The 27492-nt window shown below is 38.1% G+C and overlaps 1 protein-coding gene across 5 annotated transcripts in view; it reads right to left on the bottom strand.

The window, feature by feature from the left end:
* Nucleotides 1-27492, bottom strand: part of ZDHHC14 (zDHHC palmitoyltransferase 14) — a 160357-nt gene that overhangs the window by 80960 nt on the left and 51905 nt on the right. For 3 of the 5 annotated variants that reach the window (XM_074948681.1, XM_074948679.1, XM_074948684.1), the window contains exon 2: nt 29-201. In XM_074948681.1, the coding sequence (XP_074804782.1) occupies nt 29-201 (173 nt within the window). The remainder of the gene's footprint in view (nt 1-28; nt 202-27492) is intronic. The other 2 variants (XM_074948683.1, XM_074948680.1) reach the window with 1 other exon arrangement.

Here is a 27492-nt window from a genome sequence, read left to right as displayed (position 1 = left end):
GAAGAAAAGCGAAGGGACAATGACAGACCTTCTGTGTTACCTATTTGTCTTTCCAGGTCTGCTGCTTCATCTGGTGTTGCACGTGGGAGGACTCCAGGATCACTGAAACTAGTACGCAGCAAGGTCCCAGTCACGAAAAAGAACAGAATCCCACCTATTGCAGGAATAGCAGGTGTAATCTTCTCTGACAAATATGGACAACTATCAGGGAGAGAGGAAAAAGAAATAATTGTTATACTACTAACGTCAAATAGTGCAATACATGTTCTCAGAAACTATTAAGTCACTTGCCATTAAAGATCTATCCAGGTTAAGAATTTATATTCTATTAAGTCTATATTGCTTTGCAGTGGAATGCTACCCATACTTTTAATAAAGCTGAAAGATGGCTTTAAAAAGCCACACCTATCACTATTACCTAGTACTAGTTTAATATAAAAGATTCAAAGAGCATAACAACCACCGCATTGTTAAGTAATATTCCCTCTAGTATAAGAAAAACACAGGTTTTGTTGCAGACTATTATTAGTTCTTATACTGTATCTTAGCATACACTTTGTTTTACAGTTTGATGACAATCAGCTGCGAGGACAAAACTGAGAAAATTTTACACATAAAACAATGGGAAATTTTTTAAAAGTGAGGAGGTAACACATGGTAAGAAATTCAATGAATTCTATAACATGAATTATACTCCACTGTTAGAGGAAATGCACAAGGACGTACATAAATGGCACATGCTTCCTTTATCCCCCTGGGGAGGTATCAGTGTTATGAAAATAGAATGTGGTGCCTCAAACTTTTGTTTCTCTCTCATTCCATTCTTTGTAATTTATTCTGTAAGCTTGTTTATTTGCTTTAAAAATAAAAGGAGTGCAATAATAGTGCAACACATATGGAAATGAACAACCAAGGTGGTCCACGGCAATGACAGCCCTTTTTCAGAACAGTAGAGTGTTTATTGTTACCAGATTTAAAAAATGATTACTGGGCTACAAGGCTATAAAGCACACAGAATTTTTTTTTTTTTTATTATTCCACTCAAAAAAAAATCATCATAGATGAAAGCACTGGAACCTAATTTAACTCACAATCATGGCTGTAAGTGAAAAGAGAAACCATTATCAGTTGTACTTAGATACTGTACAGTATAAAACTCTGGCTAATCTCAGAATAACACTAGGTATTGCTGGATCATTCTGGTATATGCATGGATTTATATAATCCAAGAAGTCTGTGTTATAGAACAGGGAAAGTCAAAATCCCAGCCCATTTGATGTATTTATATTCACAATCTAAGCTTTAGTTTAAACCAACAACAAACTGAAAAGTATATTTCTAGCCCAGGTCCTGGTTGACAATATAACCTTCCAGATCTGAACCAAGTGTAACCAACATTGCCTTCCCTAGTCTACAGATGATCGGAAACAATGACTAAGGGTAGGTCTGCAATGCAATCGGGAAATGCAGTGTAAGCATACCAGAACTAGCTCTGATTGAGCTAGCTTGATAAAAATAGCAGAGTAGCCACAGTGTCATGGGCTTTCCAGCTAGCTTGATCAACGTTAACTTGGATATGCCTACATGTGCTGCAACCAACCCCCAGCCCCCAATTAACCTCACTGGGATACTAAGTGCCAGGCTAAACAATGACAACATTAAATATTTCCATGGCTGATCATTTTAGCAGAGGGAATGGGGAAACAGTAGAAATAATTAAAAGTTCAGTTACTGTATAAAGACCATATTTTACCCTGTGAAAAGCTCCTATTGACACTGGTGAGAGTTCAGCTGTGGATGGACAACAATATATAGTCCTGCATTTTTACTCTAGCCCATGGCACATAATTCTATTAACAATGGAATATGGCCCCTTGAAACACAGAATAGGAAACTGCTGTTATAGTAGCATGTTGGGGAAGGAAAGTTAAAGTACAGACAAAAAATGGACTTGGTTGAAAGAATAGTCCTAAAAGATCTAATACAATTTAAATAACTGCAGATGTACTTCATAAAGTTTAAGAAATCAATTCTTAACTTGTTTAATATATCAGAAAAGCCAGTCAAAACCAAAAACCTACAAGAATCTTTTATACAAATCTGAAACTATTATAGTGGTCAATGTATGTCTTGTACATGCAGAACTATTAAAAATCAACCCACTGCATTGGACTCTGAAGCAACAGTGCAAGTCAGCTCTAAGGATACATTTTGAAGTGGATTATTGGGAACATAAGACCTTACTAATACAATAATAATCAATATTAAATAAAGCACCATACATTATTTTTGGTTGCATTATTCATATTAGACTCCAAACAAATGGGAACTATAAGTCTGTGGATCACATAAGTGCTGGAAGGTAACTTGAGATATACCTGTGAAACTGTAATAAGCTATAAAAATTTAGGGCAAATGCCAAAGCAGCACTGCTGACAATGTTTAGATACATTCTTCATCTAGAATCACCATTCATTGTAGGAATGATACTGTAAGCATCCATTTTTAATGGTCACCATAACCATAAAATATGTAATCATTTGCTATGTGCTAAGATTAGCATTCCATGATATTGATGAAAAAAATCCAACTTTCCACATCAAAAGATTAAAAGACCAAGGAGGCAGTACACTGTACGACAAATGAGAAAATTAACAAAAATATTAAAATCTCTTCATAAATTTCTAGCTGAAACACAATCAAACTCTGAAGAAAATCAGACCCATCAAAATTTGAAGATATTGTTTCATTCCTTACAAGAGAAAGGGCTTGTCTAAACTTAAAACTAGGTCTGTCGAACGATTAAAAAAAATAATCGCAATTAATCACGTGATTAAAAACAGGCATAATTAATCACAATTTTAATTAATAGAATATTGGTTAAACAACAGAATACCAATTTAAATTTATTTTAAATATTTGATGCTTTTCTACATTTTCAAATATACTGATTTCAATTACAACATAGAATACAAAGTATACAGTGCTCATTTTATTTATTACAAATATTTGCACTGTAAAAAAAGAAAAAATAGTATTTTTCAATTCACCTCATACAAGTACTGTAATGTAATCTCTTTATCGTGAAAGTACATCTTGCAAAAGTAGAATTTTTTTTTTTTTACTTGGGAGAAATTAATTTGTTAATACTTGTAAGACATTCTGAAGATTCAAAGCACTACAAAAATGCTAGTTAGTAACAACATGGAACCAACTGCTCTGATGTTCTATGAAAGGAACAACATCAATTTAAAAAATCATTTCCACCTGAGAATTTGATCCCTATTAGCTCAATTAACATGATCTCCTGTATAAGACAAGTCATAGAATTTTACCCATTTACCCTCATACTAAGCCCAATAACATGTCTGACTACGGCATATCTTCCAGGAAGCCCAAGTAATTCCTCAAAATTACTGTAAATGAATTTTCATGGTTTTCCCCACTGTGTTTACTGCCTGCACTTGACAGAACTTGGTGGAGTCAGTTTCACTTCCTGTCTCATTTTGTAGCTGTGCCAGATAGGGCAACTTCCTCCAATATGTCTGGGAGACCATATCATATTAAGGGCAGGAATGGTTTATACATCACTGCAGGCCAGGGATTGTGTGCACTCCACAGGGTTAACACAGCAGCTCCAGGAAGTGAAAATAGTAAGGGATTATTAAGGCAAATTATTCAGGTTATAACACCTCCACAGAGGACCAACTCCTAGGAAAGCTCACATATTCTGGTTCAAACTGGATTCTCCAGAGACCAGAAAAACAGCCCAAGCTTAAACTTACTTAAGGATTTTGTTCTGATTCCTGAAGACTAAAAACTGATATCAACTTGTAACCACAAGGAAAACACAATCGTGGGTTTGAAGGACTGACACCGTCACGTGAGGGTGACGACTGGTAAGCTTTTTAGCATGCATGTAGGTTCTTTTATTATTTTTATATGCTCTCTCTAAAATGTTCTCACCTTCAGAATAAATGTGTTTGCTTAGAAGGAGCTGTGTGGTAACTTGTAACTGCTAGTAATACACTGTCCATAGCCCTTGAAAAGCCAAGCATAGGCAGTACTTTTTAGGCAGACTGGCTTGCTGGGGACAGTCTGCACAGGGTGGATCAATGAGCTGTGCAGCCTCAAAACCCCCAGTCATAAAGGAGTGAGACACTGACCTCCACCCAAGAGAGGTGACAGCTGGAAGCCAGAAACATTTAAGTGGGTGCCTTTGTAGGATCACAGAGGGGAAAAATACAGAGGCATTTACCTTGTAATTGTGACACTAGCATGATGATAATCACAGATCGCACACTGCTTTAGAGGAAGAGCTCTTATGCATACTCTGCCCTAGGTTTTGTAAGAGGGTGTTGTTCTCCGCTAACAGAAGTGGCAAAGCTGAAACTGAAGAAAAAGCAGGCAGACACACGCACAGAGAGGAAGAAAATAAAAGACCTACGTTTGTCTAGTATGATTATTTGCAGCCTGCCCAGGTGACAGTTTTAAACAGCAAAAGGATCAGGAAAAAAATCCCCACACAAACAAAAACTTTGTACTTTTTTTTTTTTTTAAAATATAAGGGAATTTTTAAAAGTCATTCTAGGACATACAATTTCAATGAGGTTTCGTAAAAAAATTATATATTTGAAATTAATCAATTTTTAAAAATTCAAAACTGATAATGACCCTTTAAATGCATTTGTTCTGCTATGCAAAGCTCAACATATATTAAAAACAGTTTAGTTGTTTTTAGAACTGGTCAAATATTACCAAACGTTTCCACAGTCGTTCAAATTTTTGAATCCACTTTGCTTTAGCTTCACTTGCATTCCATGGTGTGTTCACTTTCCTCAGACATTTTGGCTAGAGCTGTACTAGTAAGTGATTTTTTATATTTTTGGTAGTTGTGGGGAAAAAAATTGGTTTCCAGTCAACCTGAAACCAAGATTTTTTGGAATGTTCAGTGAATTAAAAAGTCAGAAAAGTCTCATTTTGGGTCAAACTCGTTTAATTCAACCTAGAATTCACAATTTTGGGCATTTTAACCAATTTTTAAAATAAAAGCAAAGGGAATTTGCAAATGAGGGGCTTGATCACAAAACAGGAAAGAAAGGAGATGTTGGCAGTATGCACTCCCCCCTCCCACACTCAATAGCCCAGTGATTAGGGCATTCACCTGGGACATGGGAGGGAGACAAGGCTTGAATCCTCCACTCTTGACTTGACCCCAGGTGAGTGCCCTAACCACTGGGCAATTGGATTATGGGCACAATCACCATTACCATTTTGTGAATGATGCTTAAGTCCCCTTATCAATGTAGCCCGAAAAATTACTATGTTTAGTTTGAAAATGTCGAAATGGCTCATTTCAACATTTCCAAAAATTTTTTTTTGACCAAAACAATTCGACTAAATCAACATGAATTCACTAAATGTTTCAGACAACCCAAATCCGCATTTTTGGTGAAAGTTTCGGCCAAAAAATTTCACCCAGCTCCAATTCTGGCAAATGTGTTTCTTTGCAGGTATAAGTTTGTGTTCACAGGCACATATTTTTAAAGTAAATATTGGAGAATATTCCCTGAAAGCAAATTTTGAGCTTTTAAAACAAAATATTCCCAACAGAATGGCAGTGGCAGTTCTTCCTAAAAAAAATAAAATAAAAAAAGTCATTTATGTCATGACACTGACAGCATGGGAACCCAATGAAAGACAAATCTCCATCCTACAGCACTAGTATAGGAAGCATTAAAAAAAAATTTAAATTCATTTCCCTATAACACCTATTCGATGGCCTATGGGAAGCGAGCTGGTGGCCTCAGCCCATCTCCAGAAATCACAAAACAACTGTCACTGATTGGCAGCTTGGTGACGGAGAAGAAAGATTAATGGACCATACTTGGAAGTATCATTGATAGACTCCTCTCAACACTCTGACAGTTACATTAGCGGTCTTCAATTTCAGAGATTGCACCATAGCTTGAATCTGTATCTCCTCAAACAAAAGAATCCAAAGAGTAAGGGCAGAGTGAAATTTTACAGCTATATTTTTCCATAAAATAGTCTGCTTTTCTCACATCATTTTCAGAAGCTGTGTTTGAAGGTTAACATGAGTGTGGGAGGACAGGTCTGTCATTGCTGGATAAAAATAGAACACACTGGTGTTGGAGAGAGAATTATCAAGCACTGTCCCCTGAACTAAGTATATCTAAGGAACAATAAAATGTCTCTTCTTAACACCCAATAACCCTTTTAATTGCATAACCATGCTTGGACAAGGGTGCTGAGTTTTGGAGAAAAGTAAGGACATGTAAGAAGAGCAGTGAAGAAAGCACAGCAAGAACCCTACAGCCTTTGAGCTCTTTACCAGAAAAGGGATGAAGAAAGAAGCAGATTGCAAACCTTCGCCAGAAAGATCAAGGCATTTCTGAACAGACCTCACTGACAGTTGTTGTTATGGTCTGGTAGAGAGATGCAGCAAATGACAAATCCAATATTGACTCTGCAGGCTTAGCTGTGCAGCTATAAAACACAATAGACAAATACAGCCACTTCCTAAAGACCAAACAACAAAGAAAGGCTTTCATACCTCTGAGGGACTGGAGGAATCTGATCTTGATCTCCATCTGCTAACTGGAGGGTGGGGAATTAAAAAAAACCCCACAACTGAAGAATCTGGATTTTATGTAAGCTGTATGACACAGAAATCAGAGGTGTAGCCTCACATCGAATCTTTTTTTTTTTAAACCCATAAAAAAATACTGTGACCTACATACATGGTGCATCTGAAGTAGAATACTTTCTTACTCGCTTTTCATTCTTAAATTTGTTACGAAAGGAAAAAAGATATTTTACAAAAGACAGTAATAGTTTAATAAATAGGGAGGAATTTAAACAGTGATAAAAATTATGAATTGTTCTCTTTGATCTACATTACCATCAGACTTATCTTTAGTTCCATAGATACATGTTAAATATCTGCAACAGATGTATCTGCAACAGCTATAGGGGCAAAGTATCGTGTAATGGTAAGAGAAGGAGACACACTCCTGTGTTCTACTTCTAGCTGTCACTGCTTCACTGTCTGAACGAGATATGTTGCTTAATCCAGTGGTTCTCAAACTTCTTGAACTCCAGGATCTCTTATTTCCCCCTCCCCCACATATTTGTAGACCTTGCTCCCACTTTTGTCACACACCATCCCCCCATCCATTCTCTAAAACCTGTTGTTTCCCAGGGCTAGATTGGCAGACAGTCCGTATCAGTCACTGCTTTGACATATTATTTCCTCTTCAAATAAGTGTTTTTCACAGCATGAATTTTCATTCAGCTATGTTCTCCACCAAGCATTTATTTTAATTGATGGTGAATCTGATTTACCAAAAAAAATAAATAAATAAATAAAAAGGGAAAAACTGAGATGCAAAGAAAGAACATCCAAAGTTAGACCATGATTCTGCAACCAAATCCACTTGATTTCAGTGGAGCTTGACAACAATGGACAAAAGGTTTGCACTATCAGAGCCGACTTGCAGGATCAGGGCCTAATATGGTAAGTGAGCAAGACAGTTATTTTCACTAATTTTATTTGAAAAAATATATATTTATATTATGGTAGCATACCAAGCCCCCAATCAGACATGGGGCCCAATTGGTGCAGGGTTCTGTACAAACACAGAAACAAGATTGGATGTGGATATAACATACAAGCAAGTTAATATGGGAAAGTACTGGCACAACTTTATTACACGTACTGCAGGGTTTTTTTGGTTTGTAATTGGGGTTAGAAATAGGGAGGCTAGAACTAAGAAACGGGAAGAAGGGGAAGAGGAACAGTCAGAGGTTGTCTTCTGTCTAGCCATCAGCAAGCTATATTTTGTAGGCATCATGGCATAGGGGGAGTCTTAAGGAGGGATTTGAAGGGGTATATGTTAGCAGCAGTTGAGATTTTGTCAGGGAATCTCCCTCCTCCCCCCGCATGCATAAAGAGAAGCACAGGAGCGTTTACAGGAGAAGCCGACTGGCAAAGTAAAGTATACCAATACAAAAAAATTTCACTTACACCAAAAATCACACCATATTCAGGTTGCTTCCAGTCCCTAGAGACCACCCCAGATCTTACACCATAGACAACACATGTAGCCAATCCTGTAATAAACTATCTAAAGGTTTATTAATTAGGAAAAAGGAATAAGTTATTTACAGGATAAAGCAAGCAAACATACACACAAATGAGTTACCATCTAGATCCTAGAAGTGACACAGTTGTAGTGATCTGTCAATTCAAAGAGTCTTTCAGGGTGGACCCAGGAGGTAACCCCTGGGGATCTCTGGCTTCTGTTGTTTCTTTGGCTCAGAGAGTTCAAGCAGCAAAGAGATAAAATAGTTGATGTAAAGATTTTCCATTACCCAGCACTCAAAGCGATGCGATGAGGCCTTCTCCACGTACTTTTCCATGGGTGGAAGGGACAATTAACACAGTTTTTGTCTTTTAATGACTCACTTAAATGTTGACAGTCCTCCTGGATGAATTGGGAGGACGATTCCCTGCCTGGGTTCACAAACTCAGAGCAAATGTTTTCAAAGTTATAAAGCAAAATTTACACATGTTCTTATAGCATGGAATAGACATTATATCTGCAATTACAAGCATTTCATAGAGTCTTAACGCTAAATATCTTCTTAGAAGACTAATACCTATTCTGAGCAAAACTAACAGAGCTGAATTAGTCTGGTCTCCAGCGATAAGTTTGGCAGTTCTTAGCTAATGCCTACAGACTTGGCAAGAGCTGGCATCTGGTCTGTCAGGATCACAGGCACAATGTAATATTTGTATGTGTACAACTAGCACTACAAAATTCCCAACAGCCCCCAAAAGTTCATGGTCAAAGCATAGTTGAGCACAGCACATTAATGTGGCTGGCCATTAGAGTGCTCTTTCAAGGCCTCCGTCAACTGTACAGCATCACGTTGACCTCTTGTAATGGCTCCTGAAGGTCCATAGACAGCTACTCCACCTCTGCCCTGGCAGCATCTTTGCCTCACAAATACCATGCAGGACACGTGATATTTTTCTCACTGAGATCCAATCTAGTAAGTAAACACCACCAGAGTCCCTTCAAGCAATGAAAGCACATTCAATTGTCATTCTGCAGCTGCTGAGTCAATAGTTGAATCTTTCCTTGGTGTGTCAAGATGGCCAGCATACAGCTTTATAAACCAGAAGAGCAAGGAATAGGCTGGGGCCCCCAGAATCACTGTTGGTATTTCAATATCGCCAATGCTAATCAGCTGGTCGGGAAACAATGTCCCTGATTGCAGCTTTCTGAACAGTCCTGTGTTCTTAAAGATGCAAATGTCATGCACATTCCCTGAGCAGCCCATAGTGATGTCCGTGAAGTGACCTGGGTGATCCACTAATGCTTGCATAACCATAGAAAAGTAGCAGTTTTCCATTTGTGTACTCTGTGGCAAGGTAGCCCAGTGCCAAAATAGGGATGTGTGTGCCGTCTACTGTTCCACCGCAGTTCAGAAACCCCACTGCTGCAGACCTATCCACTTCATCCTTCACATTGCCGAGAGTCACAGTTCTGCATAGCAGGAGATTATTAATGGCCTTACAGATCTGTATGACAACAGCCCCTACTGCGGATTTTCCAACTACAAAATGATTTCCCACTGAACAGCACCAATTCAGCATTGCACGTTTCCACTATGACTGCCACTCAATTCTCCACTATCAATGCAGCTCTTATTCTGGTGTCCCTGTTCTGGTGCAAAGTTCACACAGATCCAGGAATATGGCCTGTCACATCCGAAAGTTTAGCAAGCCATTGCTTATTGTCCCAAACCTGCACTACAATGCAATCAAACCAGTCAATGCTCATTTCTCAGGCCAGAAGCAGGGCTCCACCGTCTACAGCTGCTCAATGAACAGCACCAACAACCTTGCATTAGTTTTCATTATGATCCTCAACAAACTCTCCTTGACGATATCTTCATGTCCCCCATGTTATGGTTCTTCCTTAGGGTCTTCGAATGCCAGAGGATTGAGAGTCCTTTATTTGTAGAGCTCTGTAGGCGCCATGTTTCTGTCAGCACAGTGAAAAGTTCCACACAGGTTTGTGGTATTTTAAAAAGCAGGAAAAAAATTTGGGGATTTGTTTCACATCAAGAGATGGAGAAAGTTCTATGATGGGAACTTGACCACTTGCCCCTAGTCATCCCTACATGACTCACTTCTATCCCAAAATGCATTGTGAAAGTTTCCCAAAAGGCATTGTGCCATGCAGTGGCACATAGCACACCGGGATACCTACCGCTGGTGCATCTCACTTACATGCACTCCTGGTGAGTATACACACCACCAGCGCAAACAGCCACATATGCACGCACATGAGTGATATACTAACTCTGGCAGCTGTAAACCAACGTAACTTGTGTTAACCAAAGTTTGTAGTGTAGAAGATCAGCTAGACACCCAATCAGCCTCTCCTCTACACACTCGGGCCAGCCTCCCCACCCCTTCCAGGAGTGATGTGTACCTTAACTATTCATTTTCTGGATTTCAGAAGTTCAAATCTGTGTTACTTTCAGTTCCCTCACTCCAGATCCCAGCTCTCATGAGAGAGGGGCTCAGACACTCCAAGAGGAGCAGGGTCCCCTAAACCCCAGTGCGCACACAGCAGGAAGGGAGAGAGGTTCAGAATCCTGCAAAAGAACAGGGCTCCCCCACATGCCAGCACACATACAGAAGGGGAGAATTCAGGGCTGAGAACCCCTCCCCCTCAAATTCCCAACTTCCTCTGCTACCACCCATCTTCTCCCCTCCCACTCCGCCTTTTACCTCCCCATAATACCCCTATGCCTCGCTGCAGACCCAAGCCCCTTTTCCCGTTACTACCTACTCTTGCATTTCTAAATAAATCCTAGTCTCCCAGCGAGCATTTGCTTGTGCAGTTTATTTATTCATTTATTTATTTTCAAAATTTAAATAGTTGCAGGGCCTTCTGAATATTCTGCTGTACTCAGATTACATTTCTCCACAATGGAGAGAAAGTAAAAAGACAAAAAAAAAAACACACACAAACCAAAAAACAAAAAACAAAACTTTTGACAGACAGGTTTTTTCTAAATGTTCACAGTTCATTCTCAGACCTCTGCCCAGGGTAGGTTTCAAAACACCAAAGCTGCTAGAATCTGTGAATGTAATGAATTTTTTCCTCCCTGGAGACTATCTCAGGAACCCCTTGCTCAAATGAGCCCACATTTGAATCATTAATCCTACCCTATACATCCATGAGGTACAGCAAATTTCAAGACAATTTGTGTAAGCGCACAAATACTAGAGCACTAAGAAGAGTCATCCTTTTAACAGGAAGGACTTCTCAACCTTACCTAGAGGACAGACACTGCTTCATTGTAATACTGTAAAAAAAACGTAAGGGAAAATGGAGAGGAGGGGGACTACATATTCCTCATCAGCATAGCAGGCTCAGAGTGATGTAAAGTGGCCCACTCAATTCAGCGAGATGTTCTCGGCTGAAAAACAACACTCAGTGGAGATGAATACAGCAGCCTGAAACAGTAGCTCTGAGACATGCGAACAATCCCACCATTCATTGTCAGTGGGTGTTAGAAGGATAACAAATCCTTTTACCTCCTCCATTTGTGCATGCTCAGTGTAATCTATTAGGTGTGAGAATAGGTATGTAAGCCTTAAGCTGTTTGGCACATGCCTAATTGGAGAAGCAAACTCTTTTTTAATAAATTCATTTGATTCCCCCAAAGGGCTGGTGGGTACCATGCACTCTGTTGGGGGTAACTCAAGATTTGCTACCCTGATTTGATCTTTATTGGGGCTGTCGATTAATTGCAGTTAACTCACACGATTAACTCAAAAAAATTAATCGCGATTAATCGCAGTTTTAATTGTACTTTAAATAGAATACCAATTGTAATTTATTAAATATTTTGGATGTTTTTTACATTTTCATATATATTGTATTCTGTGTTGTAACTGAAATCAAAATGCATATTACTTATTACAAATATTTGCACTGTAAAAATGATAAACAAAAGAAACCGTATTTTTCAATTCACCTCATTCAAGTACTGTAGTGCAATCTCTTTGTTGTGAAAGTGCAACTTACAAATGTAGATTTTTTTTGTTACATAACTGCACTCAAAAACAAAGTTCACTCAGTCCTACTTCTTATTCAGCCAATTGCTAAGACAAACAAGTTTGTTTACATTTACAGGAGATAATGCTGCCCTCTTCTTATTTATGTCACTTAAAAGTGAGAACAAGCATTTGCATGACACTTTTGTAGCTAGCATTGCAAGGATTTACGTGCCAGATATGCTAAACATTCATATGCCCCTTCATGCTTCGGCCACGATTCCAGAGGACATGCTTCCATACTGATGATGCTCGTTAAAAAAAAATGCATTAATTAAATTTGTGACTGAACTCCTTGGGGAAGAATTGTGTGTTCCCTGCTCTGTTTTACCCACATTCTGCCATATATTTCATGTTATAGTAGTCTTGGATGATGACCCAGCACACGCTGTTCATTTTAAGAACACTTTCACTGCAGATTTCATGAAACACAAAGAAGGTACCAATGTGAGATTTTTAAAGATAGCTACAGCACTCGACCCAAGGTTTAAGAATCCCAAGTGCCTTCCAAAATCTGAGAGGGACGAGGTGTGGAGCATGCTTTTAGAAGCCTTAAAAGAGCAAGACTCCGATGCGGAAACTACAGAACCCAAACCACCAAAAAAGAAAATCAACCTTCTTCTGGTGGCATCTGACTCAAATAATCATAGAACCGGAAGGGACCCCATCGGTCATCTAGTCCAGTTCCCTGCACTCATGGCAGGACTGCGTATTATCTACGCCATCCCTGACAGATGTTTGTCCAACCTGCTCTTAAAAATCCCCAATGATGGAGATTCCACAACCTCCCTAAGCAATTCATTCCAGTGCTTAACCACTCTGACAGTTAGGAAGTTTTTCCTAATGTCCAACCTAAACCACCCTTGCTGCAATTTAAGCCCATTGCTTCTTGTCCTATCCTCAGAGGTTAAGAACAACAATTTTTCTCCCTCCTCCTTGTAACACACAACCTTTTATGTACTTGAAAACTGTTACGTCCCCTCTCAGTCTTCTCCTCTCCAGACTAAACAAACCCAATTTTTTCAATCTTCCCTCATAGATCATGTTTTTTAGACCTTTAATCATTTTTGTTGCTCTTCTCTGGACTTTCTCCAATTTGTCCACATCTTTCCTGAAATGTGGTGCCCAGAACTGGACACAATACTCCAGTTGAGGCCTTATCTCCTTTTTTGTTTACAATACTCCTGCTAATACATCCCAGAATGATGTTTGCTTTTTTGCAACAGTGTTACACTGTTGACTCATAATGAAAATGAACATGTGTCGGTTCACGCTGCTTTGTATTATTATCGAGGAGAACCAGTCAAGAGCTTGGATGCATGTCCCCTGGAATGGTGGTTGAAGTTGAAGCATGAAGGGACATATGAATCTTTAGAGCATCTGGCACATACATATCTTGCAACGCCAGCTACAACAGTGTCATGAGAACGCCTGTACTCACTTTCAGGTGGCATTGTAAATAAGAAGAGGGCAGCATTATTTCCTGCAAATGTAAACAAACTTGTTTGTCTGACTGATTGGCTGAACAAGAAGTAGGACTAAGTGGACTTGCCGGCTCTAAAATTTTACATTGTTTTATTTTTGAATGAAGTTTTTTTTTTGTACATAATTCTACATTTGTAAGTTCAACTTCCATGACAGAGAGATTTCACTACAATACTTGCATTAGGTGAACTGAAAAATACTATTTCTTTTGTTTTTTTACTGTGCAAATACTTGTAACCAAAAATATAAAGTGAGCATTGTACACATTGTATTCTGTGTTGTAATTGAAATCAATATATTTGAAAATGTAGAAATATTTAAATAAATGGTATTCTATTATTGTTTAACAGTGTGATTAATCACGATTTATTTTTTAATTATGCGATTAATCACGATTAATTTTTTTAAAAATCACTTGACAGGCCTAATCTTTATCTGGGAGGGGAAAAATAGCTGCTAGAATGTGTCAACTTTAGGAAGAGTTCCTCCCACCCTTCTCCCTGCAGGATGTACCTCGGGAACCCCTGCATCAAACAGCCCTAAATCTGGAGCACTGACCATCCCTTGTGCCCCCATGACACACCACAAATTTCAAGGCAATCTGATCAACCATATGGACTTTAGAGTGCTTAGAACTGTTGAGCTCTAGATAGAAAGCTGGCGTTAACTTTTACTGTGCTAAAATTATAATCGTAGCATTATTGCATGGTCACACTACAGGGCACAATTGAGGTTTTTGTGATGCCTTAACAATGCATACCATTCCCTAACATGTTAGGATTTCTTTTAAGTTTAACCTTAACTCTGCATTTTCAGAGTTTGTAAAGTTTGATTTTGGGAAATACTCAACCTTAACCCCCAGTTTAATATAATTTTTATCTGGGAACTGACATATACTATTCTGTACAAGAATGTCCTACCACTATTCAATACCTTTTAAAAGTCATTACACAAAGGAACATAGGGGACTGCTAAATGAACCCTTGGACCATATAGATTTGAAGGAAAAAATTATTCCTTAAATGCAAAAATTTAAGGAAGCAGATTTCTTAAATCCAGTAGTGTAGGTCATTAACTAAACATCATTTTGAGGAGCAAGGTTCAAATCTATTTAAATAGCTTGATGACTAGCTTTCAAGAATGTGTGAAAACTTGGCAGAGACTGAGACAAACAGCAATTACCAAAAAGCAAGAGAGACTGCAGGGCCTCTCTCTATCAGACCACCCAGCATACAACAAACCCCATAATAAGAATGGCTAAATTCAGCTGTTATGAAAATCCACTGAAGTCAGAGTTACAGAAGAGATGAATTTGGACCTAGGAATTTAAAAGAATGTTAGGCAGCAATGTTGAACATAACAGCAAGATAACCCCAAACTCCTCCATAATAATTCAACTATGATCATGCACGTTCTCTGAGGTTTACTGCAAAGATGTGCTACAATCAAGTAACAGTGTGGTATGACTCTCCTCTCTTCTATTGCTACATGAATTAACTCTAACGATCAAATGACAAAGCTGAAAGTAGTGGATAGATATGGTAAATAATGCAAATCTCTCTGAAAAATAGCTGCTGTTATTACAGCTCCAAAACTAGCAAGCACATTTTATAATATTTTTAAATCAAAGGAGAATTTTTAAAACATCAATATATAAAATCACCTATTTTAGAAGATAAATGGGAAATTTTTCATTCATTTTATATCAGGAACCTCGGTCCTACCAAATCATCAGCTTCTTTAGAAAATCCAAACAGATATGGCATATCCTTGACAAACAAAAGGCTTTCAAAATTACTCCCTCACAAACAGCAAGACAATCATAAAGGCTTTTCAAGTTCAAGTCCTGTTTACGGACTAATTTCTGCGCATTTTGAAATTATAAATACATTTATTCTTTTTCTTTCCGTATTGTACACATAAAGCTGTTCTCACACTATTAGCTGATTAACAAATTTCTCTCTCTCACACACAGACCCAATTTGTACTGTTTCAAATAGTTCACACAGAAGGTTAAGATGAAGTTCTGACTGTAGACACACAACAGCACTACTTAGGTAATCCTAAGTAGTTATAAACACAATAAAACTGAGAAGACAAAAAATCCCACAATTTGGGGAAATACTGAATGCCCCTAGCTCTATCCCTTGATGAGTTTTTATTTTTATAAATAAGAATTTCCAAGCCGAATTCTCCATTGCTTGCACCTTATGAAGTTTTACACCTAAGCAAAGTAAGTGCACAGTCTTGTGCAGAAAGTCTTCCTTCTGATTTGGTAGTGTTTTGTACCCACGCTACAGACACATCAGTAACTTCACAGGATACAAGTGCAGAATCAGGCCCTGCAACAGGCCCTCTTGGTGGTAAGGGAGAGGCTCACAAGAGGATCTTCTTCTAACAAAGCGCCCTGTGGAATGAATGATTGGTGAACCAGAGGGATTACTACAGAGTGAAGAGTTCTACAAGAGGGGCTCTGTAACCCTACTCCCAATTATTTCTAGGTCACTAATTTCCATGACATTTTGTTTTCTGGAATTTTGCACATCAAAAGTCTATTACCTAAAACTTTCAAAACAACCTTTACTCAAAAATTCTGGGAAAACATCACTAACAGGGCCCATTACAATATAAATGTATGTGTGTGAAGCCCCACTGAAATAAATGATATTTTGCACCCAATCTGTACTGGGTATACTACTACACACATGAGATGCAATAAACATATTAAACTTGTCTTTCGAAGAGATAAGCTTTGAATCTAAATCACTTCCTGCAGCTGCTTCAATTAAAAAAAGAACTGAAGGATCTCATCCACATTGTACATTAGTAGCCTATAACTTTTTATTGTTAAAAATTAAGCACTAAGGGGTGTTTACTCTTTCCCAACTGCGATGTATCGAGCGGAGCAAAGAAGAATAAAATGGGACTTTACTCCCTTCCTCCTAAAAGGAGCAGAGTAAAAACAGTGACAACTCAGTCACATGCTCCCCTTTCCCCAGAGACTTAGAAAGCGTTTGCTGCAACTTCATACGGTTAGGCTCCACAGGTGTTGAGAAAGTTATGCCGAAGCTGAATACCAGCCGCACTCAAGCCATGTTTTAATTGCCTCCTAGACAGACTACTGCAACTTCTCTATGTAGGGCCTAGCATAATCACCACAAGTAAAAGGTGCCTCTGGTGAAGTATGTTGCAGGCTGCCTCATTAATAACTAAGGCTGACACGAATGAATCATGCTACAGTACTGCCAGCCCTAACTATTAAAATAATCATGAGACCGACTTAAACGTGAAATTAAAAAAATAATAATTGGGTCTTTAGTCGTCTTCTAGGTTTTGAGCCTTGTCTACATTTAAAAGCTTTACAGGTGTAACTATGGTGGTGAGTGGTGTATTTTAGGTGAATTTATGTTTTGGTTTTTAAAAACCAAAGTAGCACTAGCACCTTTTTCTTTTAAATGGCAGCTTAGGTTCGGCTGTCGGCCACAAGATTCCAGGAGCGGAGGTTTTTAAGCAAACACCAAATACTGCAAGATGCACAACACTAGAAGAGTTGACAACAGTGCAAAAATGAACTCCACTGGCTCCTTGTTCATTTCAGGACTAGTTTCAGTGTCTTGATCCTAATTTACAAAGTTCTTATTAGTTTGGGACCTAGATAGCTCAGGACTCTCTTGGTTGGCACAGAGCCTGAAGACGACAAATTAACTTAAGCACAAAATGGAAGCTAACCTCGGGGAGTTATGTTGTTGCCTAGGTTCCCCCCAAGCTACATCACCACCAGCTAACAATTCCGAAGGTATTACACTGCTTCTTAAGTATTAGGAGTGCTTTTAAATTCCAGGCTAGAGAGCAGAGCATCCTCAGAAGGATCCCCTCTACCCCCCAGAAAAGGAATTCCTTGCCATAGGAGGGCCAGATCAAGTCCAAGCCTAACTTGGCTCATATAAAAAACGTTAAACAAAAAACCCAACTCAACTTTTGATAAAGTCTTTCCCCATCTCACCTTTTTCAACCTCTAGTTCCTGGCAGCACATTCTCCATGAGGTTCTCTTGACTTCGAAATTCACTCCCCACGTTGGTCTATAATTGCCCAAGTGTGTTGACTTATGGGCATGCTGCAAAGTTCATTTCCTTCAGGTTTGGGGAGGGCCAAAATGGCTGGAGAAATTTTAACAGTACATTTCATTTGAATTTTAATATTTTTGCTGACTGAACAGTGGTATGAATGTGTCCGGACAAAGAGGGAAAGAAAGGAAGAAAGTGCTCCTATTTTAGTTTTGCAATAATTTTTAGCTGTATTTTTTAATTAACACAAGGCCACTGAAAGCTCAGGATAGGAGTTCTCTGTATGCACATTTAAATCCAAATAAGCAAATATTTTTCAAGTTGCGTTAGCAGAAGGAAGTGACATTTCAGTTATTGGCTTTATCAAGATGTCTAATATTCTGATAATACAGCATGAACAGGAATGATCATCTTGAAAAAGGCTGCTGACTGAAATGACAATTGCCCCTACTAACAGACACTTGCTTATTTCAGTAATAATTGTTTGCACTATATACTATCTAAATTGCTCTATTCAAATAGAGGTCATACTCGCAAGCATTGTCTTGTGGACAAAACTATTCTGAGATATATCTATTACAGAAATTCAGTATTTCTTTATAATGGAAGAAAAAAGTTAAATCTTGAATGGAAAGTCTCCTTATTAATGGTTAAAAGTTTAGAATATCAAAAAAAAGAAGAAAACAATATGGCATCTATATAACTGTTTAATTTTCGCTCATGAACAGCATGTTCTGCAAACTGATGTAATTTAAGTAACTTCCCAGAGATTTACATAAGAGCAGTCAGTTTAAGTGATCTGTGCAGATCAGTTAAATATTTTGCCTGATATTTTACATACAGGACTTGAAGGGAAGGAAGAACAAACAAGAAAAAGCAAACAAGAAATGCTTATTCAACCAACTCTTTACACAAACATTGTTTCAGCAAGAAAGGAATTTACATTAAAAACCCAGTGAGTTCAGCAAAATACTTTAAAAGCTGTTTCATATACAATTTTGGCTTCTAATATTTCATTATAATTCCCAGCCCTTACACAGTGGAGTTATTAGTATAATTTTGTTCAGCAATTACCATAAAACACAAAATATGGTGTAAACTGAATAATATTTTATGTAGTGATGAATAATGGAATATTACAGCTCTCTTTCCTAGAAAGTGTAATTTACTTCTTCAATTTAACAGTTCTCTGGTTTTGTCAACTAGAAAGTGTCACAAGAAGGTGAAACAAAGCAAGTAAAGCCGTTATCCTATTTATCTTTATTGTAACTTTAAACACTTTTAAAAAAACTTTTGAATTATGTAATCTGTTACTGTATGTACAGTTCCATTAAAAAAAAATCGCACTAAAAAGACACTTTTCCTGTCACTATTTATATGGACATTTGCCAGCTGATTTTGCGAGAGGAATAATGTGATCTCTTCTACCCCTCAGGCAATCCTGTCACGGAAACCAGAGCAAAACTCTGCAGTTACTGAACAGTTACTGCACTGTTCCCGGAATATTTTCTCTGGAATTACAGCAAGAGATTCTTGGTATGTGACTTTTCAATATCACTCAGGTTCTGGTGTCCTCCTAATATAAGATGGGGAAATAACTCTCCTAGCTCTCAGACCCATACACACACTTCAATTCTTGCCTGAAATTCAGAAGTTTCTTAAAACAGGAAACCAATAACATATGCACAAAACTATAAAGGGAAGTCTCATGTACACATACTCCCACACACTGCTACCACCACCATGGAAGCCAACGTAAACCTGGACCACAAGAACATACCAACCACAACTAGAAAGATCACTATCTGACAAACTTGTACCAAAAGAAGAAAAGGGTAGCATTACAGAACGTAAATCATATCATATCCTATTGCCAGTGACTCCCAAACTTCATGCGATGGAGCATCCCTTAAAATGGATTAGAGGATGTGTATCTTACCCCAGCACAACTGCTGCCATTTTTTGGTACATTCTCTTTCTCCTGTTCTTACCTGTCTGTAGCATCTACTCCCTGGAAATGGAAGGCAGGCTTTTTCCGAGGACCCACTTGCTGCATTCTCCAGAGCAACAGGAACACATCTGAACAGGGGAGGAATTTTCCGAACTATGAAACTTCCTGCAACCTCCACTTTTCTCTTCTGCCTGTGCTCTGGTTGGCCAACTCTGTCCTACCACACACCCTTTTCTTGAAAAGCCTGCCTCCTTCAGGTTTGGGAAACAATGTACTATCTTCACAGACACAAACTACACCATACAAAGATTACAAACGTAGCATTTTTACTTGAAATGTATCCCAACGTGAAGCCCAAGACAGTCAAGATTCAGCTCTCCACTATTAACAGCTTTTCTATACATAAAAATGTCACTACTTGAGAGTCTATATCCTAGAGCCTTGCAGGGTTAGAAGTGTGAGGTTTATCCCACTGGCAAGGCGAAGGCCCAAGCATCTCAGCAGGAGCCAGCTCCTGCTCCTAACATTAGAAGGTTTCAAGATAAAAAAAATTTAGCCAAAATTTGAGAGAGAAAAAAATTGTTCATCTTTGGAAATGATTCACATCTCTCTCCTTCTGAGGCATATACTGTTGACCTCATGGTAACTATGTACCTGGGCTTTGCAGGTGGAAAACCATAAGTTACCTAAATAAAACATTTAACTCTCTAAAACATCTCAAAATAATTTTTATGTAATATATATATTCTGTACTTGTCACATGGTAGTGTGGCATTATGGTTTTATTAATACTGGTCCAGGTGGATCTGCATAAAATGCACTTGTGGCTTCATCACTCATGGCAAAAGTAAAAAGGCCATCCTAAACTTTTACCAAACTACACCATGTATTCCATGGTTTACACATACACATTTATATGCACACATTTTTTGAGTCACAGGGAGAAGGGAGGGAAGTGTATGAGAGAGGGATGTATGAAAATGGATACATTAACCCAGTCCAGGAGAATAAAGGACTATAGCCACAAAATGGGGTTCAGTATATGTAGCAGCAGCACAGCTTCCCATTGCGCTACACCACTATGCCTTAACCCTTACCTAGAGGGAAAGGATTTGAAATATGTAAAATCTTTACTCTGAAATTCAGATGTATTTTTTTCAGTACTCTGCCTTCTCTGATAAAACAGAGCAGAGGGTAAGAATGGATGGATTAAATCATGAAAGAACCCCAACAAAACAGCTGCACGTCGAATTTTTGGACTACCACACTTGACATTGTGAACTTAAAGATTATGTACACCATTCCCTACAAGAGTAATTCTATTGCCCTCTGACATATTACAACAAAGATTCATTTTGTGTATCCATTACATAATGCTGTATGACAGTTTCTGACTAGCATTTAGAAGATCAAAACATTGAAGGGTTCACTGGCACTGAAAGCCCACCAATTGATTCAGAATTTAATTCCGAATAGTTTGCTAATCAAAATCCAAAAGCAGTACCAAATATGTAATTGAACTTCTTTTTTGATAAAGTGAATAGTGAGAAGTTACACTTGGTGTTCTGATGAAGTTATCTTTAAGGTAGTGAACTAAATTATAGTCATTCTGTTGCTGTGATTGTTTCCATTTTCCTCATGTTAGACTTTGTTTTGCGACAGTCACTTCCTCGCTATCTTGATGGTCGATGCTATTTTGTAACCACCAGGCAGAAGGTTCTAACAAGATTTGGCTGGCAGGACCAAAAAAAAAAAAAAAAAAAAACTGAAGACACCAAAAATGTACAGACAGAAGGCATGGCATGGCCCTCAACTGTATTCTACAATCTCGATACAGATTCAACATTTCACATTTTGTATATTAAGTAGCTCTTAATCCTTTATCCCTGAAGTCCAAAAATTGCCTAAACATTGCATTTTATTCTGTGTTGTGAACAAAGTTCCACCCCACCCCCATGAGCTAAACAGTTTACTATCAACTTGTTTAATACTGAAGAATCTGTGGGGGGAAAAAAATTAACAGTGGCCAGGGTTGTAGAAGGGGCAGCTGGCAAGTTTATGTATTTAGAAAACAAAAAACCCCACAGAAATAACAAGGTAGATGGCAATCATTACAGTACAAAGTTGTCAGGGTATTGTTGCATTCCTTTCCCCAATCCTTCAACTGTTTGTCTGACCTCACCATCCAACTTCCTGTGGTGCACGAAAGGTTGCTGGCGTGCATAGACATCAGGCCTTTTGTTAGTGTCTAAAACCTGAGATGTGGGTTCTCAGCAACTGTTGGAATCAGGCCCCTTAGACTAACTTTTAAATTATACTGTCACTTGGCAGCCATTACATTTATGCAGCACCTAATGCAATACGGTTCTGGTCCATGATGAGAATCCCTAAATGCTACAATAATATTGAAACATTTATATTGAGTCCAGAGTTTTTAATCCACAACCTCAATGTAAACAACTGTTCAGCAAGAACATGCACAAAAATCTATTCAGGGTTAAAAAAAAAAAAAAAAATCAAAGATTTTACAAGTTCATCTTCCCTCCAAATACCAACCACCCACCCACTACTAAAACCACTCCAGTAGTTTAATCCCACAACGTGACCTCTCAAAACGTCTATAACCTAGCTGGAATATTACAGACACACACGACAGTGGTCACTATTACATGGCACCTGTAACTGAAAAAATTGTGCTCCCTCTACTGGCTCTGAAGCAAGTTTGCTAATGAACACCACTCTCTAACCTGTGCTGTCACCCCCAATGTTGGCACACAAAGGAGGAAATGAACAGAAAAGCCATGTCAATTGAAGCTCTATAGAAACAGAAATAAAGACTGTCAGTATTTAAACAGAGGCAAAAAAGAAAGTTGTTCTCAGGAGAGTGTAAGAGTGACCCATGAACAATGGCAAGTAAAATAAATACTTTAAGATGTAACTTGATACTGTTTTTATAAGTAAAATTCAGATAAAAACTTAAGGGCTCAGTTCTTTCCTCTACCAGTCTGGCTACATTGTCATTTATCTTAGAAAATCAGGCACTTCACTTGCTGACTTGACAAGAACTCCCTAGGTACCCATCAGGTATTGCAGAACAAGACTAAAGCCTGAAGTCTACAAAAACACAAAACTGATAAAGTTGGACTTACTACCTGGAGCAAAACTGTAGACAGAAGGATGAGAAGTACCACCCTTACTGGAGAAAGCACAACATAAATAAAACGCAAATACAGCGCCAAGCAACAGAGAAACACATCCATCTTTATGGGGGGGGAGAATGAGAGAAAGAACGTCTCCACCAGTTGGTAGGAAATTAGCTATCAGAATATGACTGGTATGGGAATTTGTTTTAACAGGAAAAAAATATAGAAAAATGTTCCTTAAAAAGTAATGGCTAGTGTACTGTCCTGTGCAACCTGCATTAGTGGTCACTTACATTTTGTACCTGACCATTTGGTTAACTACTACTACATCATTTTCCAAACCTAGAGATAGTCAACCTTCTCTAGTCTGCACTTATGCCTTGTATCTCAGCCAACTCTCCCTAGTGGCTCCGAAGTTGTGCCAACATGCCCACTTCCTCAGCCTTCCTATGGTTAGGAAAGAATCCCTTGCGATCTTTGAAGAGGGTTATTGCACAAACCTCTGACTTCTAAACTGTTTCTATAACACAATATTTAATTCTGCTTTTTGACTGCTTTGATGAACAGCGAACTTTAGTTTTGACTCAAGTCCTTCCATTGTATATGTGAAATAGTTTATTTCATAGCTTCATGTGAGTAAATTCCAGAAAGGCATACTGGGAGGATCCCTTCAGAAAGATTTAAAAAAAAAAAATAGATTCCAAGGTCAGAAGGGATCACTATGATCTAGTCTGAACTTCTGTATAACACAGGCCACACAAATCCCCCAAAGTAATTCCATTTGAAATAGAGCCTATCTTTTAAAAATACATCAAAACCTGATTTTCAAATTGTCAGCAGATGGCAAACACACCATGATCTTTGGTAAACTGTTCTAATAGTTAATTACCTTCACTGTTAAAAATTTATACCTTTTTTCCCAATCTGAGTTTGTCTAGCTTCAACTTCCAACCATTGGATCTTTTTACACCTCTGTCTGATAGAATGAAGAGTCCATTATCAAGTATTTGTTCCCCATGTAGGGAGTTTATCAATCAAGCTTGTTATCTCAATAACAACAACAAAAAAGATATCAAGGTAGTTTGACCAGACCTGTTTTCCATCAACCCATGTTGATTGGCATTATATTATCTTCCTTCGATTCTTTATTAATGGAGTCCCATATCAACTGCTCCATTATTTTGCCCATAATCAGTGTCAGACTGACAGAACTATAATTACCTGGATCATCCTCTTTACACTTTTAAAATATAGTAACAGGTTAGAGGTCAGAGTACTGTTTGTGCAATAATCCTCTCTAAAGATTGCAAGGGATTCTTTCCCAACCATAGAAAGGCTGAGGAAGTGGGCTTGTCGGCACAACTTCAGAGCCGCTGGTAAGGACTGGCTGAGCTACAAGGAGTTAACACAGACTAGAGAGGGTTGACTGTCTTTTTAAAAATATTGGTGGAACATTAGCTTTCTTCCAGTCTTCTGGAACTTTCACAGGGTTCCAAAATTCATTGAAAATCAACAGTAACAGTCCAGCAGGCAACTCAGCCAGTTTTTTTAAAACTCTTGGATGCAAGTTAGCTGGATCTGATTATTTTAAAATGTGATTCTTTTCTTTAGGAAGGATTTAAATTTGGAGGTGGAGGCTTAAAATAAAAAGGGCAGAGTGGCCCAGTAGACTGGACTGTGACTCAGGAGATGTGGGGTTCTATCCCTCACTCTACCAGTGATTTGTGTGTGACCCTGGGTGAAACCACTTCACCCCTCTGTGTCTGTTTGCACCCCCTACCCTTTGTCTGTTAGATATTTAGAGTACAAACTCTTCTAGGCCGCAAATAGAACTGTTAGTATGCATAGTACGGTTTTTGGCACAATCAATCAACCCCCAATTATGATCATTTGCATTACCATAGTGCCAAGGAGCCCTGCTCATAGACCAGGACCCACTGTGCTGTACAAACACAGAATAAATCAGCTGGGATCTTTAGATACTGCTGTAACAAATTATAAGTAACTAGATACATAGCAGTAGGGGAAAGCTCCGAGTCAAGGCTTTCACAATATAATAGAAAAAATAAAAGCCTCGAAGACTTAAAATAACATTGTATTTCACTCCAGTAATCATCAGACTTCACAAATAAATATGATTACAAAAAATAAAAATGTAAGAAAGAATACATGAGACTAGAAATCACTAGGCATCTCTTTTTAGGCATTTCTCCCCCGACCCTTGAAAGTCTCAGTCATGTTTTCTGAAATGGTATTGAGTCAGGTTTGCACAAGCACTTAGATAGCTTTCAATAGCCATTAATGGAAACCTTATGCTGAGAAACATTTTGAGCAATAGTTTGATTTCCACGTGTACCCAGGGCTTATCAAACATTTTAGCCAACATCTGAGGAAATTAACTTTCAAATTCAGATAAAATAGCCTTTTATGAGAGTTATTAAAAATGGGAATGAAAATGAAAGACACTCTGAAGTGTTCAAGTTCTGTAATAAACAGGTTTCAGAGTAGCAGCCGTGTTAGTCTGTATTCGCAAAAAGAAAAGGAGTACTTGTGGCACCTTAGAGACTAACAAATTTATTTGAGCATAAGCTTTCCTGAGCTACAGCTCACTTCATCGGATGCATTCAGTGGAATGCATCTGATGAAGTGAGCTGTAGCTCACAAAGCTTATGCTCAAATAAATTTGTTAGTCTCTAAAGTGCCACAAGTACTCCTTTTCTTTTTGTAATAAACAAGTCATTTCAAGGGCAGTTTCATGAAGACTAACTAGTTTCATCAGTGAGCAACTATAGGATCCATGGCTCAAAGAAATCATAGTAGTCAAGCATAACATTTGTCTATACAAAAAGGTTTACTGAGTATTTGCACAAACAAAAAGTAGCAGTGTTCTAAAGAGAGATAGGTGCAATTAAAGAAAAAGTAGTAACAGGATTTATATATTTTTTTTCATGTATCAATATTGTTTGTATTTCAGTGCATCTTGCGGTCACCAAAAGAAAACAAAACACACACAAATCTGCTGCCCATACTAAATATTTAAGCATTCTTTTCCCCACAATATGTTAGCAGCACTGTGCCAGCCTAACTGTAATCTTTTGTAAATCTATGCATAAAAAACAAACAAACAGGTTTGGTCTCCTGAGATTTAGGAAGACAGAAGTTGGAATTCACCCCCACCCCCTTCATGTCAGATCATGACAATCCACTGGGCCAATTCAGGAGTGGCCTTGATGGATCCTGAGGAAGCACTATCCTACTGGAGCACAAGGCTGGTGACAGAAGCAACATCTCAAGGATTTTGGGTGTGAATCAAAGTGGAAAGATAATCAAGCCGCCAATAGTAACACACAGGATTTTCCATCATACAAGGCAATCCTTAGAAATCTTTATTATGAGCAATTCCACAGTTAAAGCTGCTAGACACTCTCCAATATAATGGAATTTTGGCCATCCTCTAACTTTCTGAAAGGCTCATTTACAACTGGAATTTCTTAAATAGGTGTGGTCTCTAGTCTGCAATATGTTTTTAATTTGATGCTAAGTGAGCAAAGCATTTTGAGGTTATGAAGGCTTGTGAAAAACACAAAACCTAGATCTTTTGGGAGAAGTTTGTTTTCCTTTTTTTTTTTTTTTTTTTTTTTGAGGGGAAGACGGGGGATTCCTTCTTTTTAAAGTCTCAACTTTTTAATAACATCCTTAACAACTGGTTGATTCTTATCCTTTGGCAACATCTGCAACCACCTTCAATTAAAGACTTGACGAAGGAACTACAAGCCATGCCTGAGATGGGAAAACCCACTTATAGGTTTAGAGGAAAGAGCAAAGGTGTCCATTTAATCTGGGGCTTGTTACTGAATTAACTAAGGCTTTCACTGTGCAACAGGATCCATCCAGAAAATCTTATGTCACACAGAATAAAGAAATAATCACTTGGAGAATTCTAACCTAATATTGAACCTGCAAATGCAAAATTATCTAATCAGAAGAGATTTTAAAAAGGCAGAAGTTACCAAATCACAAGCATATAAATTATATAGCAATATTAGTGTGCATTACGCTTCAGACAACTCAGATAAAGGGGTAAAAATACTTGAAAAGCACCTACATGACTTAGGAGCCTAGGTCCCAAGTCACTTAGGTGCTTTTGAAAATTCTACTCGTAGTCTCCACCCAGAATTTCACAGCCTAAAAGAAATTTCTATAAGTTGTAATTTTCCTTCTTCTCTTCTGGCCCAGTACATTAACATTACAAAAGCAGTTCAGCCAGCTTCTATAAACACACCTACGTCTCCATCTGGCCACAGTTCTTTCTGAAGACTAACTTACAGTGAAAAAGGGAGATATTCAGAATTAGAGTAGCTCAAAAGCCAAGCAGTCAAAACTGAAATCCTTATGTCCAGTTCATCTTTTAAAAACATGGATTATTGAATGTTGACATGGGTCACCAACAGATATCTGAACTAGATTTTCAAACCCAATTCTCTTTACTTTTCTGTTCTTTATACTGTTATTGATCTTATGTAACAGTAGTCTCTGACTCCAAGATAATGAAAAAGCACATCCGTGCTACAAAGGAATCTTGCTTTTTTCTCCTACATCAAACAACATCCACTGCTAGAAGTTTTTGTTCATTAGAAGTTGAAAAATTCTTGGATAGTATAATGCTTTAGCTAGTGCTC

Source organism: Natator depressus, chromosome 3, assembly GCF_965152275.1.
Source record: "Natator depressus isolate rNatDep1 chromosome 3, rNatDep2.hap1, whole genome shotgun sequence".
In the NCBI taxonomy this organism is placed as follows: domain Eukaryota; kingdom Metazoa; phylum Chordata; order Testudines; family Cheloniidae; genus Natator; species Natator depressus.
The sequence above is the reverse complement of the archived record's forward strand: the minus strand, read 5'-3'. Positions and strand labels throughout refer to the sequence as shown.